General features: G+C 49.5%; 1 protein-coding gene across 1 annotated transcript in view; it reads left to right on the forward strand.

The window, feature by feature from the left end:
- The window catches only part of SLC6A5 (solute carrier family 6 member 5), a 54886-nt gene that overhangs the window by 22816 nt on the left and 12987 nt on the right, over positions 1–19083 (forward strand). Inside the window, exons 9-14 of the mRNA XM_024764616.1 lie at positions 5575–5709; positions 7647–7750; positions 11393–11517; positions 16808–16920; positions 17653–17784; positions 18740–18839. Coding sequence (XP_024620384.1) covers positions 5575–5709; positions 7647–7750; positions 11393–11517; positions 16808–16920; positions 17653–17784; positions 18740–18839 — 709 coding nt within the window. The remainder of the gene's footprint in view (positions 1–5574; positions 5710–7646; positions 7751–11392; positions 11518–16807; positions 16921–17652; positions 17785–18739; positions 18840–19083) is intronic.

Below are 19083 nucleotides of genomic sequence, written 5' to 3' on the forward strand. Positions count from 1 at the left end.
AATGGTGTAGTATTTACATATAACCTACTCACAAACTCCCGAATACTTTACTTTATTATTTTTAAAATTATTTATTTATTTATTTGTCTGCACTGGGTCTTAGTTGCAGCATGTGGGATCTAGTTCCCTGACCAGAGATGGAACCGCGGGCCCCCTGCATTGGGAGTGCAGAGTCTTAGCCACTGGACCACAGGGAAGTCCCGGTCACACAGCTTTTAAGTGGCAGCGCTGGGATTTGAACCCAGGTCTGTCTCCCTTTAAAGCCTAGGCTCTTTCCACTACGTGACATCCTCTCCCAAGGAGGGGCTGTTAGGAAGAGATGGAAATGCAGAATTCTGGAGCCATCATTTTCATCTGGGGGGATAAAAGTCCCCCCACCGTGAATCAGGACCCTTGCACTGCTACCCCGTCCTGCTGTCAATAGCTGTCATTACCAGCTGGGCAAGTCCCAGGAGGCATCCGGGTCCCATCTTCCACGTCTGCAAATTCAAGGGTTAAGATAAATATTCTCTAAGATCCTTCTTTGCTTATCGGGCTGCAATTTTGGGGGGATGGTGTTAGAATCAGTTCTTGGCATTGATTTAGAATTTAATCCTTGGTGCTAGATTTTATGGGCTCTCTCTCTTTGAAATGGGGATTTTTGAGTAGCCCTGAGCAAGTCAGCTTTTCTTTTAGATCTGCTAAGTTATCTTTCTGCTTCATTGAGCGAGGTTTCCAATTAGGGATCAATGATGAATTTTCTTTTAATGAGGAATACCACCGGAAATAATGCCTCCCGGTTTATTATCCAGCCCCGGCTCGTGCAGACATTAATCATAGAGCTTTGTTTGGAAGCACGGCTGCAGCACCTCATTATGACAGGCTCCTTTGTGACCGAAGTTCCACCAAGACTGTCATTTCTAAGCAACAGAGATGTCCTTCTTCTGTTGCGGCAAGATAAACTCAGTTCCTCTTGTTCAGGGCCCTAGGAGACAAGAGTGGCCGGCTGCTTCCTATGAGACCTGAGTCTCCCTTTGAGCAGCTAGAATTCCAGAGGCAGGGGCGACCAGCAGGCAGCCTGAAGGTCAAATGCAGCCCATCTGACCTCAGGGGCCGCTCTGCCTGAGAGTTATGGCGAGGACACAAAGCCAGCTTAATTAGCTGGCACTGGCTGGGGTGGGGGCAGTGGCCTTACCACCTGTTCAGGGCTGCCACGTGTCGGGCCAGCAGGCTCAGATCAACTCGTCATTGTCACTCCTGCCAAGTATAATTCATTACTGCTCAAGTTTAATTCCGCTGGCAGTCCATCCTGAAACAGGTACATTCTGAAGGCCCCGTGACGCAGGAGAACTAGCTGGGAAGAGACCTCCACAGACACCTGACTAACACTTGACTCACATTGGAGGCATCCCCGGGATTTCGAAATGAAACTGTGTGCCCTTTCAGTCCACCGCAGTCCCCACTGACAAAGTGAGGGCATCATTCCACATACCAGGGCCGGACCTGGTGAGGCAAGCAAGTGCCTAGGGTGTGAAATTTAAGGCGGCGCTCACTCCCAGGTTCCTGCATGTGCAGGCTCGGTCCCATGAGGGTGAGTGCTTCCTTAAATTGTGCACCCCGGGTGTTCCCTTGCCTCACTCTAGTCCCCGCCCTGCCTCACACATTTCAGATCATATGGCCCAGTGAGTGGCATTAAAGGTATGGAAATAGGCTTTGTAGTTAGAAAGCTTCAAGTCTGGACCTTGGCTCCAGCTGGGAGACCTTGAGTGAGATATTTAACCCTTTGTGGGAGGCTTAACCTGAGCCTCAGTTTCCTCCTCTGTAAAATGGGACTGCAAAGAGCTGATCCACGGAGGGAACTCCAGAAATGCGCTGTCTCCCGCACTCAAACGGGAGCAGCGTCTCAGCTGGTTAGACTGGTGCCACTCTTGGGGTCTTCTTCCTGTTGGACCCCACTATCTATGTCATCTCCTCTCCCTTGCCTCCTTCCACCCTCATCTCCCACCAGCTCCACATGGTCAGGAGGTGAAGAGGATATCCCTTAGTTGTCACCCTGCCCCTGCTGTCTTGGCGGGGCCCCGCCCGGCCCTGTAGCGTTCCTCTCCCCAGCCCCATCAGACAGCTGGGAGGACAGCCCGGGTCATCCTGTGGTGGGTGATTTTCTCCTGAGACGTCAGATGCCTTTGGGTTTCCTACCATCTGTGTGTGGAAGGGTTTCACTTAAGGGGAAGGAGAGAAGCAGCTTTGGGGGTGGATAGGAGGGAACAGGGAGCCTCCCGCTCAATATCCCTGGTAATGCCAGTGCCTCAGGGCAAAGAGTGAAGGGGGCTGCTGTCCTGGGGAACGGGGAGGAGACTCCTGGTCAGTGGTGGCAGCAGTGCAGAGAAAAGGAGACCTGCCCATCTCTGGTCTGTAGACAGGAAGACTTTGGCCTTGACAAGTAATTGGGTATAGAGGAAGAAATAACTCCTTATCTTTCCTTGACCTGCAGCCTGTCCCATTTCAGCTGACGGAACCTCTGCCCACCAGCTGCTGAGGCCACAACCTTTGGGGTCATCCTTGACTCCTGCCTCCTGCCCCTCTCATTCCCCATTAAATTGGTCAGGAAGTTCTGTTGCTCTTCCTGCACAGTGTATCGGTTTCTGATCATTTCTCCTAGCTCCCCTGAACCACCCTGGATGGAGCCATTCCTGTCCCTTTCTTGCCAGGATTGCTGCTGTGGCCTCCTAACCGCTGCCCCTGCAGTGTAAACGTGACGCAGCAAGCCGGTGACAGCTAAAATGTTAGATTGTATCACCCCTCTGCCCAAATCCCTGCAGTAGTTCCCCATCCCCTCCCCACCCACACGGGCCCACAAGGCTCTGCAGGATCTGTCCCTGCCTCCACCCCTACCCCTGCCTTCCTCTCCCACCTGTGCCCCTGCCGAGCCACAGCGGCTGTCTGGCTGCCCCTAGAAGGCTGGCACACTCCCTTCTTAGGGTCTTTACTCCAGCGGTTCCCTCTGTCTGGAATGTTCTCCCAGATATCCAGTTGGCGCATTCTTACTTCCTTCAAGTCCTGGGCAACTTCTCAGTGAGGCCTTCCCTGTCCTCTCCTTTATTATGGCCATCGTCCCAGCCACCCTCCCCAGCATGTGCCTGGAACATATCAGATGCTCAAAAATATGTGTACCTATGTATGCATATGTGTGCATTTATTGGATTCATAAGAAGTATCTTCATCTCAACCCTAACTTTCCCTCAATCCATCCTTTTCAAGTCCTTGAATCAGTTCTCATCTCTTAAACATCCCAGTGCCTGCCAGCCGCTGCCAGGCTGGAGCCCCTGTCAGGCCATGGGCTCTGTGCAGCCAGTGTGTGATGGGGACTCTGTCTCCCTCCCGGAGGCAGGTGTTCTGGCTTCCCCAGGATGGAAGGCTGGGGGTGAGCACAGAGGGGCTCTGAACCAACAGTGCTCAGCCGGCTGTCTATGCCCATCCTGTGGATGAGGATGAGGGAGGATTTGGTGGTCCAGGACAGGAGCTTAGCCTCATCCTTCCAAGTGTCTCCTAATGTACTTTTGGGATGTAACTGGCTTATGAGCTGAGGGTTGCCGGGGTTATTAAATTTAGGACTGGTGAGTCATTGGCAAGACAGAAATGGCACTTCCCTTTCCAGGGTCCCAGGCCTGTTCCATGGCATATGCATCGTCCCATTGTGCTCTTCCAACAGCCCTGTGAGGAGTATGCTTTTGTTATTACCACTGTGCCGGTGTGGACACTGAGATTCAGTGAGGTTAAGTCACTTCCCAAGGTGGCCCAGCTCATAAGTGATGGAGCTAGGGTTTGAACTCAGGCCCGTTGGAGTGCAGAGCCCAAGCTCTCCCAGTCTGTTCTTCTCTCTGTCTACAGAATCCTGGTCCCAAGCCCTTCCTCCATTCTGAGTTTTTTTTTTTTTTTTTTTTTTGGTACGAATTTTTTTTTTTCCATTTTTGTTTTTTTTTTTTTTTTTTTTTGTGGTACGCAGGCCTCTCATTGTTGTGGCCTCTCTCGTTGCGGAACACAGGCTCCGGACGCGCAGGCTTAGCGGCCATGGCTCACGGGCCCAGCCGCTCCGCGGCATGTGGGATCTTCCCGGACCGGGGCACGTACCTGTGTTCCCTGCATTGGCAGGCGGACTCCCAACCACTGCGCCACCAGGGAAGCCCCATTCTGAGGTTTGATTGACAGTTCAGGAAGGTGCCTCTCACTCATCCCCATTCAACCACAGCCCCCAAGTTCTGCTGATGATATTTCCCAAATATTTCTCGGCTCTGCTCCTTCCCTCTCGTTCAGAATCTAGGAGCCTCCTCTGGCTGGTACTCAGGGCTTCCACGACCTGTCTCCTCCCATGTCTCTAGTGCCCCATTGCTCTTAGCCTCAACTGTGTGCTGTGCTCCTAGAGAATTTAAGGACTTGCCCTCACCCCTGCCTTTCCCACTTTCTTCCCTCACCTTCCCACCTCACCTTTCCTCCTCTGCGTTGCACTTGGCCTCTAAGATCCGACTCGCGTGTCATCGCCATGCATCTTTCTGTAATCTCCTGGATTGAGCCCAGTGCCCTCCCCTGGGCTTCACAGTGTCCTGTTTGGAACTGCTTAGCCCATTATTCAGATATTGTCTCTGGGTCTCCGAGGTCGAGTTCCTTCACCGTTAATGCATCTAAGCCCTAGCACAGCTCCCAGGTCATAGGAGGCCGTGGTAAATGCTTGTTGAACTTAACTGCATTGAATGACCATCTGTTACAGGTTAGGTGCTGTGCTAGGGGCCCATTTAATCCTCAATTATTTTAAGAAACATGCTATTATCCCCAGTTTACAGCTGCAGAAACTGAGATTCAGAGAGCTGATTAGCTTGACCTAAGTCTCATAGCTACTCAGGGCCAGAGATGTGATTTTATTTGAACCTAAATATGTCTAATCCTAAGATCACGGTTCTCTCATGTCACTAGGCTGCCTCACTTAGGGTGTGTGTATAAACAAGGATGGAAAACTTAAGATAAAGAAATTAATCTCTAATGGTGGGATTTGGGGCCTGAAGCAGAGGGTGGGCTAGGAATTAGGGAGGAGGGGGGCACATACCCTTTCTCTTTCAGTTGGTCCTTAGGGAGTTGTCCACTTCTGCGCTGCAGGCTGACTCAATCCACAGTCTTGGGTGTGCCCCTCAAGACTTCATTTCTGGGCTTCCCTGGTGGTGTAGTGGTTGAGAGTCCGCCTGCCGATGCAGGGGACACGGGTTCGTGCCCCGGTCCAGGAAGATCCCACATGCCGCGGAGCGGCTGGGCCCGTGAGGCATGGCCGCTGAGCCTGTACTTCCGGAGCCTGTGCTCCGCAACGGGAGAGGCCACAACAGTGAGAGGCCCGCGTACTGCAAAAAAAAAAAAGACTTCATTTCTGGCTCTCTCTGATCCACCTTTGGTCCCAGTGCCTTCCTTGTGTCCCCAGACCTACAAGATTTTGGCGAAAACTACCCTATCAGGCACTTGCCTCCGGGCGGCGGATGGCACTCTGCCTCTGTCGCCGCTCCTTTGGTCACATCCCGTGTGTCTGCTCCTTCCTGCCCCCGTGTCGGTGGCTTCCAGGTGGTGTACTTCACGGCCACGTTCCCGTACGTCGTGCTGGTGATTCTTCTCATCCGAGGAGTTACCCTGCCTGGAGCCGGCGCTGGGATTTGGTACTTCATCACGCCTAAGTGGGAGAAACTTACGGATGCCACGGTGGGCTTCTGATTTCATTTATGACGTGCCTGTGGGGGGAACGGCACATGGGGGTGGGTCCCGCTCCGGGATACTGTTTAGCAGAAGGGGTCAGACCTCCGCCCACAGGGCATTTCACTGTTTGCCTTTACAAACTCCTGATAATCTTGAAATGTTACACACTCAGGAAGTTTTTAATGAGAACTGAGCAGCTGGGGGTTTCAGATTCCTGGAATAGTTGTCCTACGCCTGGGAGGCTGCAGAGGCTGAAATGAAGAATGAAATTCCCTTAATAGCTTTGGGCCACCTCATGCCACATATCTGTTGCTAATTATAGTGTGTTGGAAATGGAGTTTTGCTGGTTGGAAAATAATAGCACTTAGGCAAACCGCAAGCAATTATAATTTAAAGGGCTTAGACAGATTTGAATACTTCTGAGACACAGAGCCAGCACACACTTACGCTTTCTCTTGGCATATTCTGTACAGGCATATCTTACTCTAAAATTCCCAACCCCCAGAACTTCACATGAGGGGGTGATTGTTTAATAAGAAATGCATTTTCTCACCTTAAAGAAAAATCTGCTTTTCCAGAAGATTTTAAGAAAGCATAACTAGGATTGAGTTTGCGCGTAATGAAAAACCTCCAGATGATGGCAGCTTTAACAAAAGTTGATTTCACTTGCAGCCCAGTGGTAGATAGTCAAGCCCTGGTTGGGTGGCTCCACAGTGTCCCAGGTTCCTGTCTTTCCGCCCCACCATCCTCAGTGAATAGCTGCCATGTAGCTGCCAGAGCTCCACCCATCATGTCAGCATTCCAGGTGGCACAAAGCAGTGAGGGAAGAGACAGATAGGCATCCTCCTTCTCTTTAAAGGAGGAGAAAGCCCAGAAATTTCACATAACACTTGATTTTCTCATCATTGGCCAGAAACTAAGTCATATGATGATTTCCTCTCAGCTGCACCTCTCTTTGATTCTGGGAGTTGGCCATTTGGCTGGACATATGGCTGCCTTGAAATAAAACCACAGCTTTGTTAGTGAGGAGCATGGGAGAATGGAGGTTGTGGTACAGGCTTTGCCAGCACACACTTGAACTTTCTCTTTGCATATGTTAAGCACAATTTAAAAAGCAGTTTTAATTAATAAAAAGGATAGGAAGTCCATATCAAATCATATAAATCTATAGCTCAAACTCTTGAGTAGCTTTCTGGAGTTTAATGAGGACAATTAAAAGAAATCGCCAATGGGCTCCCCTGGTGGCTCAGTGGTTGAGGGTCCGCCTGCCGATGCAGGGGACATGGGTTTGTGCCCCGGTCCGGGAAGATCCCATGTGCCGCGGAGCGGCTGGGCCCGTGAGCCGTGGCCACTGAGCCTGCGCGTCCGGAGCCTGTGCTCCGCAACGGGAGACGACCAAGAGGTGTTGTCAGCCAAGTTCGAGAATGAGGTGGCACTGTAAACTCCACTCAGCTGTGGCACAGAGCTTGCTTTACTTTGATGAGGGGCTACAGAATTTCAGATTTTTAGTAAATTGTCCTAATCTTTAGGAATGTCAATTTTGTTTTTTGCTTTTGGGGGGGAATGTCAATTTTAAGAGGTTTTCATTTTGTATCCATGAATATTTTTGCTGTTCCAAATTGTTTTTTGAGTGTGCTTCCAGCTAAAGAAGGGGCTCTCCCCTTCTGTATAGTTTTACATTGTAGGGCTTGCAAGCATGAAATGTGTACATTGCTTATTGAGTTCCTCTCCTTTGATTAGAATGAAGTTAGAGTCTCCCAGGTCATTTACTGCCTTTTTGGCTTCCAGTGCAAATGATGTATGTTTCTCGTTTATGTTGGTGCCAAAGTCATCTTGTCCTGACTGCCTTTTCCCCAGGGGAGATGGTGTGGCTTTGGGAGACTCCCCTCCCCTGGGCCAGCCTCTTTCAGTGACCTTAAATCTTCCCCTCTTTTGCCTCCCAGGTGTGGAAAGACGCTGCCACTCAGATTTTCTTCTCTTTATCTGCTGCATGGGGAGGCCTGATCACTCTTTCTTCTTACAACAAATTCCACAACAACTGCTACAGGTATGTGGAGGCACTTCAAGTCCCAGAGGGAGTGGGTGAATGGGACTAGGGCCTGGGGACAGAATCATGGGCTGTGTCATCAGACACCTGAGGCCATATCCTCACACTTCACCCAAGGCAGAGCCAGACAGTTAGCTCTGGTGTAGGGGAAATTGCCTGCTAAGGCCTAGCTGCTGGCTTCTGGTGGCCTGGCTTGGACCCCAACTTGCACCCTGATTCTGACGCATGGGATGGAATTGAGTTTCTCTGGAGGTGCCATGCAGCTAGTTGTGTCCTGGAATAGTCATTTGTGAGCTACCTAGTCCATGGATACAGTTGTATGATAGTCGCTGATGAAGTGTGGTCATTCAGTCACTTGACAAACACTTTTCTAGAGAGCCCTGTAAGAAAGGCAGCATGGTACAGTGGAAAGAATACCTTGGTGATGGCTGTGTTAATTAACTCAATGGTGGGACTTCTGTTTCAATGCATATGTATATCAAATCATCACGTTATACACTTTAAATATGTTAAAATGTATTACAATTGTATCTGTCAGTTAAACCCAAAGTTATGCAAACTTTGAGTCCCCTCCCAGATTTAGGAAACAGAACATGGGGAGGTCAGGTGGGCCCGGGAATCTACATATGGAGACAGGATCCTCAGGTGACTCTGGTGCAGGGTGACATTTGGATAGTGTGATATTAGGGGACTCTGGAACCCCAAAGATGTGAGACAGCCTGGACAGCTTCTGGACGAGGTGACATATGAAAGTTAAATCCATCTGTGACAAACAGTAAGAAAATACTGAGGGGCTGATTAAGAAAAAAAAGAAAGAACGAACCTTGGAGTCAGAGAGACTTGCATTTGTATTATGACTTCACCATTTTCTAAAACTCCAAGACATGGGTAAGACAGTTCGCTTCTCTGAATCTCTGTTTTCTCATCTGTAAAATGCAGATTATACTATTTTGTTGAAGGGTAAGAAATGATGTTTGCAAAATTCCCACAGCAATATTTTGCACATAGTAGGTGCTCAGTAGACAGCAGTTGCCATTCTTATTTTTTTTTGTTGTTTTTTTTTGTTTGTTCGTTTTTTGCTGTACGCGGGCCTCTCACGGCTGTGGCCTCTCCCGCCGTGGAGCACAGGCTCCGGATGTGCAGGCTCAGCGGCCATGGCTCACAGGCCCAGCCGCTCCGCGGCATGTGGGATCTTCCTGGACCAGGGCACGAACCCACGTCCCCTGCATCGGCAGGCGGACTCTCAACCACTGCGCCACCAGGGAAGCCCGCCATTCTTATTATTTTTAATCATGCATGAGATATTTTGTGAACCAAAAGGAAGAGATTATAGTTAAACTGTGGCCTAGCCTGGCTGGGATGGCCTCACACAAGTGACATCTATGCTGGGCCAAATTTCAAAAGGTGTTAGGGGAGGAAGGGAATGTTTTCAGGTGGGGATGAGTGTGGATGGGTGTGATGGAGACGTGGGAGGGAGCAGGTTGATGGGACTGGAGCAGGTGTGTGCTCACCAGGCAAGAAGGAAATAGGACCTGAGAATTGGCTGAGGCCAGACTGGAGAGAGCCTTTGTACTAGTCTCCTGGGGCTGCCGTAACAAATAGCACAGAGTGAGTGACCTGAGCAACAGAAATTAATTTTCTCGCAGTTCTGGAGGCTAGAAGTCCAAGATCAAGGTATCGACAGGGCTTGTTTCTTCTGAGCCCTCTCTGCATGGCTTGTGGTCTTCCCGCTGTGCGCCCTGATCTCCTCTTCTTATAAGGGCATCAATCGTATTGGATTAGCGCCCACTCTCATGATTTCCTCTTAACTTACTCACCTGTTTAAAGACCCTATTTTCAAATGCAGTCACATTCTGAGGAACTGGGAGTTGGGACTTCAACATTTACATTTTTGGGGCACACAATTCAGCCCGTAACAGCTAGAATGCCAGACTAAGTTGTCTGAACTTCTTTGGTCATAGTTGCTTATTAACTTATGACCCGCGAGACTCAGTCTGAGCATCGTCCAAGGGGGAAGCATTGCTCTGTGCTTTGTTAGAAATGAGGCTGTGTGGTGTGGCTAATGGGCAGGAAGTCTGGGTTCAAATCAGAACCTACCATTATGAGCCCATTGCCTTCCCCTGGGCCTCAGTTTCCCCATCAGTAAACTAAGGTCCTGGACAAGGTGGACTGTATCCTGAACACTTGCTCTGTGCCAGGCTCTGTGCGGTGCAGGCCTCATCTGGTCTGTCCTCACAACAACCTGTGAGGGAGGTGGAGTCATTGCCACCATTTAAAGTCAGAGTGGAGAGAAGGGAAGCCTCCTGCACTGTTGGTGGGAATGTAAATTGATACAGCCACTATGGAGAACAGTGTGGAGTTTCCTTAAAAAACTAAAAATAGAACTCCCATACGACCCAGCAATCCCACTACTGGACATATATCTGATGAAAACCATAATTTGAAAAGATACATGCACTGTTTATTGCGGCACTGTTTACAATAGCCAGGACACAGAAGCAACCTAAATGTCCATCAACAGAGGAATGGATAAAAGAGATGTGGTACATATATACAATGGAATATTACTCAGCCATAAAAAAGAACAAAATAATGCCATTTGTAGCAACATGGATGGACCTAGAGACTGTCATACTGAGTGAAGTAAAGCAGACAGAGAAAGACAAATATCATATGATATCGTTTATATGTGGAATCTAAGAAAAGGGTACACATGAACTTATCTACAAAACAGAAATTTTTGTAGAGTTACAGATGTAGGAAACAAACTTATGGTTACCAGGGGGTAAGAGGGGGTAGGATAGATAGGGAGATTGGGATTGACATATACACGCTACTATATATAAAATAGATGACTAATAAGGACCTACTGTATAGCACAGGGAACTCTACTCAATACTCTGTAATGACCTATATGGGAAAAGAATTAAAAAAAAGAGTGGATATGCGTAAAAAAATAAAGTCAGAGTGGAGAGGAAGTGACTTGGTCAAGGTCATGCCTCTAACATGTAAGAGAATTTGGCCTCACGGCTCCATCTAGCTGTGACCCCTCTCTTGGGTCTGGGATGGACAGGGCAGGCTGGGAACGGCAGCCATATGGCCAGCAGAGGGCGCCGGCACCGAGGTGCTGGTCTCTCTCCTCTCCCCGCCTCCCTTGCCCTTCTAGGCCCCTGTACCCCAACCCCAGGCTGTTCTCATGCTTGGTGGGATTTGTTGGTCCCACCGCCTTCTCTTCTCTCATACGTCGTTCCTGTCCCGGACTCTGCAAAAGGCCTCATCTCCTCAATTTCTGCTCTGATGGACAGACTTACCTCTGCCACTGCCAGGAGGGGAGATCCAGTTCTCGGGCAGGTGGAGCCAGAGTTCTGTCCCAGAGGCCCTGGAGCAGGGCTGTTAGGGGAGGGAGAGCTTTTTGGGTCTTTTGGTACTTATCCACTTGGCCCAAGAGAGCCTGCGGTCAAGACTGGTGGTTCCTTTCCTTGTGAATAAGAGAGAACAAGACCAGCCTGCAGTGAGTACCTACTTAGGAATGGGCACGTGGACATGGGCACACAAACACGTGAGCACGCATTCATGTGTCCCTCCCCTATCCCTTCCTCCTCACAAAGCACGCCTATTGGCAAACTTGTCTCTTCCTCCCAGGGACACCCTAATTGTTACCTGCACCAACAGTGCCACGAGCATCTTCGCCGGCTTCGTCATCTTCTCAGTCATCGGCTTCATGGCCAATGAACGCAAGGTTAACATCGAGAACGTGGCAGACCAAGGTACGGTGCGCTGGTCACCCCGCTGTTTTAGGGCAGGCTCCAGGTTCACACCCTGAGCTCCTCATTCATGCTGTGCTAGGAAGCTGGCCTTCTGGAACAGGCTGGAGAGGGGGGACAGCCTAGGTCCCCCTTTGCGGAGGGACCCAGAACAGCTGGAGTCTGAAGCTCATGCAGGGTTAGATCTGGCTGGTCCTTCCCCAGAGGTGTGGCTATAAAAGCCCCTTTCCTGTTTCCCTCTCCTTTCCTTCGTTTTCCTGTCCTCTCTTAACTCAGCTCCAGCAGAAGTAAGGTCTCTACTTGTTGGGCACGGGGAGAGGATTCTCTAGGCAAACTATGGCTCCTGCAGCGGATGTAGGCACAACCTGCTTCTGGGTGGCTTTCCTTGCCGCGGGCTCTGTAGGCACCAAACACTAATGCTTAGCGAGCACAGCCTTTTCCTGATGAAGCACTTTCCTGGTTGTCAGGTCAGATGTGTTCTCAGGGTCTTCTGCTTCGTTCGCAATGCAGACCCGGCAAATCGTTTCCCCAGTGGGTGGAAAGATTGGACGGTGGTGGTGGGAGGGATGTGGAATACATGTTTACCTTCTGCCCAAGTGATCCCTCTATTAGCGCTAACGTTTGTGTGGTCCCTTTGGAGTGTACAGAGAGCGCTCCTTTTTTTATCTCATTTAATCCATATTTCTAGCACAGAATCTTGCAGAGAGTGTGTAATACTTTTAGTTAACTTTTTGCTTCCACCCAGCCTTAACCTACAGGGGATTTGGGTGCCGAGCAGGCCTCAGTGATTGAGGGATTTCATCGTGGCGTTGTCTATCATGACGGGCATTCTCTAATCAGGCATTTATGGGCTGCCTTGGTGTAGGGACTGTGCCTGGGGCTGTGGGGACAGGGCTGTGGGCCCGGATGATCCAGAGTGTGGGCCTGTCTGTGACTTCTCTGTGAAGTTATCTTTCTTCAAGGAGCTCACTGCAAGTCTTAGGTAGTGGCTCAGACACCAGCACGAGAAAGAACTAGGCCCTAGCAATGTCACCTTCTTGGTGGGGTGCTGGCTGTCTTCTGGCTCCCTAAGGATAATTAATTACTGCTTCAGCGGCGCTGACGATGCACTGCAGGCCTCAAAGGGTTAAAGAGCCAGCTTGTTGGTTGGGGGGAGCTACCTCTCCCTGCAGAGGGTGCTGAACCCCCAGGGATTTTAGTTCTGCAACAGTGCACTAAATTAGAGGTCCCAGAGCTGAGCAAATGCCCTTCCCTGGTTGAAAAATTTAAACCTTCTGGGGAGCAGGGAGGTGGTGAGGGGGAGGGAGAGAGTGGCGGAGGCTTTGTTTTGGGAGTGCCTGTACCACCCGCGCTGCCCTCATTTCCCTCCAGCAGCGTAGCTGGAGCAGGTAGGCCCTGCTCCACCTGCCAGCAGATCTGAGGTGTTCTGTTATTTTTGTGACATTACTGAGCTCCCTGTGAACCAGTGGCCGAGTGGCCAGAGATAGTGATTCTTAAGATGTGGACCCCATTCGTTAACTCTTCTGAGCGTTTCCTGCCCCAGGAAAGGGATTTGGGGGCACAAGTTGCTAAAACCCAAATTAAATTTTGGTTTTCGTTTATATAAAAAGCATCAGACAAATGGCCTGTGTTTCCCTCTGAAACTTCCCCTTTCCAGAATTTTTTCATTTCCTCTGATTTTAACAGGGAGAGAGGAGTACTTCTCACAGGTTCTAACGTGCCGTGTTCATACAGTTGACCCTTGAACAATGCAAGGGTTTAGGGGCGCCGACCCTCCACGCAGTGAAAAATCCGTGTTCTAATTTAGAGTCAGCCCTTCGTAGGTACAGTTTCTCTGAATCTGCAATTCCTCCGCATCCATGGATTCGACCAACTGCAGGTTGTGTTGTACTGTAGTATTTACGATTGAAAAAAATCTGTGTCTGAGTGGACGTGTGCAGTTCAAAACTGTGTTGTTCAAGGACCAACTGTACTTGGTAGTTTCTCATTGTCAACAGCACAGGGACAGTGGGTCTCATCTCCCACAGGGGAGGGGCAGTGGCCCGGGAGGTCTTCTCCCAGACCCGTGGGCAGCGAAACCTGCTCATCTGAACTCGCATACATTCTTACATGTGATTAGCAGGCTTGTCTGATTTCCCCCGTTGTAATGGAGGCTCTGCAGAATACAGAGGTCGGGGTCAGACCTGCATCAGGTGCCAGCCCCAAGCTCTCCTAGCTGGGCGACATTGGCCCGTGGACATTCAGTTCATTTTTGCTGACCCAACATTAGTAACTGTGCTTTGGTATTCAGTCAAAAGCAGGTTCTCTTTAATGACCTAACACTAGTCCATTTCGTTTACAGCTCCCTTGTAAGGGAGGCTCAAAGTTATTACCCCAAATTTTGGCCGTATCAGAGCTTCTGGGGGCTTGAGGGTGGGATTGGTGATGAGACCAAGCTGTCCTCTGCTTTTACGATGGGCACAGGGAAGGGGGCGTGGTCTTCTTAGGCATCTACTCCAGAGAAGGAGCTTGCTGGGAAGTCAACCTTTTAGAGTCATCTCCCAGCCAGCTGCTGCCTGGGGAGCACTGACTCACGGTCAGAATCCAACTCAGAGCCCTACCAAGATGCTTACCCTCTAGCGGCAACACTGGGTTAGACCACAGCAGAGGAACACAGAGGTGCGTATTGCATATAGAGTCCCAGGTCTAGGTGGTAACTCTCAGGTAACCAGGCCACTAGGAAGTTCTGCCCTGGCTCCCTCACCCCCTCATAGTTCAGAGACCCTGCTGATGAAGATGAACGCTCTCAAACTGGACTGACTGTCCCACCATCTGTCTGTCACCTGGATGCCAGTCCTTCCAAAGGCACAGGAAAGGGTTCCGGTGTTGCGTCCTCTGAGAACGCATCCACATGTAGTGGGTTTCTCAGAAGAGTAACCACTCCCCGTGTGCTGCGGGTCGTGATGGGTCCATTGACCGGAGCCCCTGGTTGTGTCTTCAGTGGCTCTCTAGGACCAAGGAGGCTGTCACTGTAGGTCTCTGGGGGCCCCGCCCAAGATGCTGGCATGCAGAACCCCTTTGATCCCCTCTCATGGGAAGAGTAGTAATGGTCTATGCTTACTGAGTTCTTGCCATGGCCAGGCATGGTTCTGAGCCCTTTACTTGTATCAACACGCTTAATGCTCACAGAAATTCCCTGCGTGTAGGTGCTATTATTATCTCCATTGTACAGATAAGGAAACTGACGTTTGTCCAGAGTCTTACCTACGGTCCCGCAGCTAGTAAGAGGCAGAGCCAGTTTTCTGGTCCATGGGGGAGAGAAGACTGCAGCCCACCCACTGGGCCTTGCTGCCTACCAGAGGGAGAGGAAAGAGGCAGGACTCAGCCTCCATCAGACACGAGGGCCTAGCCCGGGGAAAACTCTGCTGTGGCTCGGACAGTCCATCTTTCTGAACTCTACAAAATGTTCTAAAAATGTATTTAAAAAATCCACTCTCTAGCCATCTTGGATAAACGGAGTTTGCTGAAGATGACGCCTTTACCCTGCATACTTTAGGGAGGCCGCTGAAATGGAAACAGGCCGAATATTTTGAAATCATTCCCCTCCCTAAGAAAGCTGTAAAGCCCAAACGGCCAGAATCCTGTTAAAGCAATGAGCCGAGGTCCTCCGGCAGTGGCCATTTGAAGACCTTCTTGTCCACTTTATGGGCCTAAACTGAACTGGCTTTCTCGGTGTTCAGGGCACTGAACTGGCTTCTTCGGTGCATTGCATTTGAGACCTATTTTGAACTGTAGCTTAATACAGATTTTTCTTTCATGGTTCACTCAGGGAGATTTCAGAGGCTGTCTCTACTGTCTGTTCAATAAATGCATCGAGCGGGGGTATCTTAGGCATTCCAGGCTTTATGTTTTAAATACCCAAGGCCCTAGGCAACATTGGGAGCTAACAACCTGACGAATTCCAGTTTAAAAACGTGTCATTATGCTTGAGTTATAAAAACTCCAGGAGCTACGATTTCTGGCTTCCAGACGTGCGCTGGCTGTGGATTACCCCGACGTTCCCTGGTCTCTGCCCCTTATCATCTAGGTTTCTACCTACAGGGGAATTCACAACTGCCAGGTCTTTAGCCATCTTCCCAGTGAGGCTGTGAGGAAGACACGAACGGCTGGTGGGGCTTTATGTTAGCAGAGAAAACTGCAGCTCAGACATCCTCTACCAAGACCGCACGCGATATTCCTGGGAAAACTGGAATCAGAGCTGCTAATTTCCAAGTTCATTGTCCGCCCCTAAGAAAAGCTAATATTCTGTGAGTGCTGATGATGTGCAAGGCACTGGTCTCAGTGCCTTACCTGCGTTTCCTCATTTGTCCCTCATAACCGCGCTGTGAGGAACTATTGTTATCCCCATTTTACAGATGGGCAAGATTGAGGCTTACAGAAATTAAATAACTTCTCTAGGGTTGCACAGCTGGCAAGTCATGGAGTCTGAATTTGGACCCAGGTCTAACTACTAGAGACCAAACTCTCTTAACCCTTATATCATGCTTCCCTCTTCCCCACTTAATTACCTGCGGACTGATGTAGCCCCATCTTTACCAAACCTTTATAGGGCAAGTTCCTAAAAGTGTTATACTGATTCATGTTTTATGTACATGGCTTCTCCTGGAGGAGTGACTAGGAACAAGGGTAACAAAAGGGGGAAACGATGTCATTCTGGGCATGTTTAACCCTTACAGCAGGGTTTCTCAACCTCAGCACTCTTGACATTTGGGTAGGATAATTCTTTGTTGTGGGGACTGTCCCATGCATTGAAGGATGTTTAGCAGCATCCCTGGACTTTATACACTAGACACCAGTAATCATCCCCCATAACACCCCGGTTATGAGAATCAAAAATGTCTCCAGACATTGCCATATGTGCCCAGGAGGGCAAAATCACCCACTGTTCTAGAGGGTAATTATTACATTCTCCCTCAACTTATGAATACAAAGATGGAGGTTTTCATGTTATTTGCATGGGATACAGCCTGGCCTTAGAGTCGAGTTGGCCCCGAGTCTCTGCTTTGGCACTCTTTTTGAGCGTCTCCTCTGAGTTCCCTGAGATGTGGACCTAATTCCCCTGGTCTTTCCCTCCCGGGAGCTCGAGGTCTAATTGGGGAAATGGATAGAGAGGAGTAAAAACATAGCAGATAGCAGGAGCAGCATGTGATAACTAACAACTCGGGGCTTCCATGGAGAGAGGACCCTGTGGGCTTCCAGGAAGAGGGGGCCTTGAACTGGACCTGTTTGCAGTCATGTGTCTTTTTCCTTCCAGGGCCAGGCATTGCATTTGTGGTTTACCCGGAGGCCTTGACCAGGCTGCCCCTCTCTCCATTCTGGGCCATCATCTTTTTCCTGATGCTCCTCACTCTTGGACTTGACACTATGGTGAGCCCTTCCCCATTTCGACCCCTGCTTCTTCTGAAGACTCCTGTCCTGGGTCCTGCATCCAGCCTGCAATGGGGTTGAGCTTAGTGGTCCTTAAACGTTTCCCTGAGTGATGTAGGGGTGGTGAGGTACCTGTCCAGGGCTCAGGATAACCTTGCATTTGTGGGTGACTCAGGTGATGGGCAGAGGAGCCGTACTCTCTCCCTCTCTGTTCTCCATGCAAGTTTGAGCCTGTGTACTTCCTGCTTTTGGTGTCATTTTGCCAAAGCAAGTCCTTTGGGGTTGAATAAGGGAAAATAATATGAGGTCAATTTTAGGGGAATTGCTCTGGGGCTGAGACTACTACAGATCATGGTGACAGGCACTCAGGGTTTAGTAGTTGGGTGCAAAGAGGGTTTTTCCTCAAGCAGAAGATCAAATGCGATTTAAACGGGAGGAGAGGAATTTACATCTCATGAATACAGAGTGAAGCTTAAAGTGTCCTGGTGGATGGGTATGAGTGCAGCCTCTGGGAGCTGGTAAAACTGCTCTAAGGCCCACATCCTGCTTGGAGTCCCCTCGCTGGCCTTGTGGGTTGGACCCCAGCAAAGTCAGGCCCATTGAGGGAATGCAACCCTAAAACCCAAACCTCATACAAATACCACTTGGCCTGGTGGGAAACACAAAGGGCTTTTTGGAGTCTTTGGGGTTGGGCGGTGTGTCTCAGGTGTCACTTTGCTGGCATCATTCCAGTTTGCCACCATCGAGACCATAGTGACCTCCATCTCAGACGAGTTTCCCAAGTACCTGCGCACACACAAGCCGGTCTTTACTCTGGGCTGCTGCATTTGTTTCTTCATCATGGGCTTCCCCATGATCACTCAGGTAAGCTGCCTGCTGGGCACAGGCTTGGCATGGGGGCAGGTTGCAGGGGCGCCTGATGGCTCTCCAGCCTTTTACTCTTAGCTCCCGGACCTTATAACAACAGCCAAATCATTGCCATTTCCACGTAGATGGAATCAGTTCATTAGGGCTTCTGACCACAGAGGGAAATATGTCACCTTGGCTACTAATGATACTTCTAGCGTCTTCGTAATTGAGATGTAGCCTTCTTGAGCCAACGAGACAGGTGTGTCCTACTTTAAGAAAATGGAATACATGAAAATACTGACTAGAGAAATTGATGACCTGTAATATACAAGATTTATAGCCATTTGAGTTCCTTCCAGTCCTGAGTGTCTGGTAAGTTGGGTATTAGCTTACCTGATATATATATATATATATATATTGCTGTCCCTGTGACCTTGAGCGAGTCACTACTTTGGGCCTTGGTTTCTGCATCTGTAAAATGATAGATTGAAAGGAGATGGTCTCTAAGCCTCATCTATTGTAGAGAGACTTAAAGAGTGAGCTGAAAATGCAGGAGGTTGCTTGAGGAATGCCCAGAGACACGTAAAGGTCATATGAAGGTCAGTCACATGCAGGTATATGGCTAGAAATGGTCATCTATTTCTTAAAGCAAAAATGAAGCAATCTGGCTACTTTCACATATACATCTTCAGATGCTGACCTTTGCCCTTTAAGAGTAAGATGTTAGATCACTTGTCTGGGCTTGTTCTATTGATTAGCTCGGAGTCTTTCCAGGGACTGCTTTGCTAACATGGCAAGGCCCCCAGCTTACATACCTGGCCAGCGTTAAGTTACTGATGTCAAGGGGAGGGGAGATCTTTTGACTCCTGTTTGCACCTGACCCTGCTCAGGATGGAAGGATTGACTGCTAGAAGTGGGAGAGAGCCTAGATCCAGGCCTATTGATGTCGGTTGTTTCTCTCCCCTACCAGGGTGGAATTTACATGTTTCAGCTTGTGGACACGTATGCCGCCTCCTACGCCCTCGTCATCATTGCCATTTTTGAGCTCGTGGGGATCTCCTATGTGTACGGTAAGGGGACCGCTGTGCCTGATGTGAGGCAGAACTTAGTGTCTGTTGCCAAGCGTCCATGGCAAGCAGGTTTCCCATATTAAGTAAGACAATGAAAGGGCTTCACTGCAGCTATTTAGGAGACATAAGAGAGCTGCACCTTTATTTCCAACTTGCCTCGGGACCGCTGGGGTCTAGATTTAATAGAGAAACAAGAGACGGCTGATGGTGAAACTCAGTAGTCTTTGTACCAGAAACTACTAGG

The sequence above is a fragment of the Neophocaena asiaeorientalis genome, unplaced genomic scaffold (assembly GCF_003031525.2).
Source record: "Neophocaena asiaeorientalis asiaeorientalis breed wild unplaced genomic scaffold, Neophocaena_asiaeorientalis_V1.1 scaffold230, whole genome shotgun sequence".
Taxonomy (NCBI): Eukaryota; Metazoa; Chordata; class Mammalia; order Artiodactyla; family Phocoenidae; genus Neophocaena; species Neophocaena asiaeorientalis.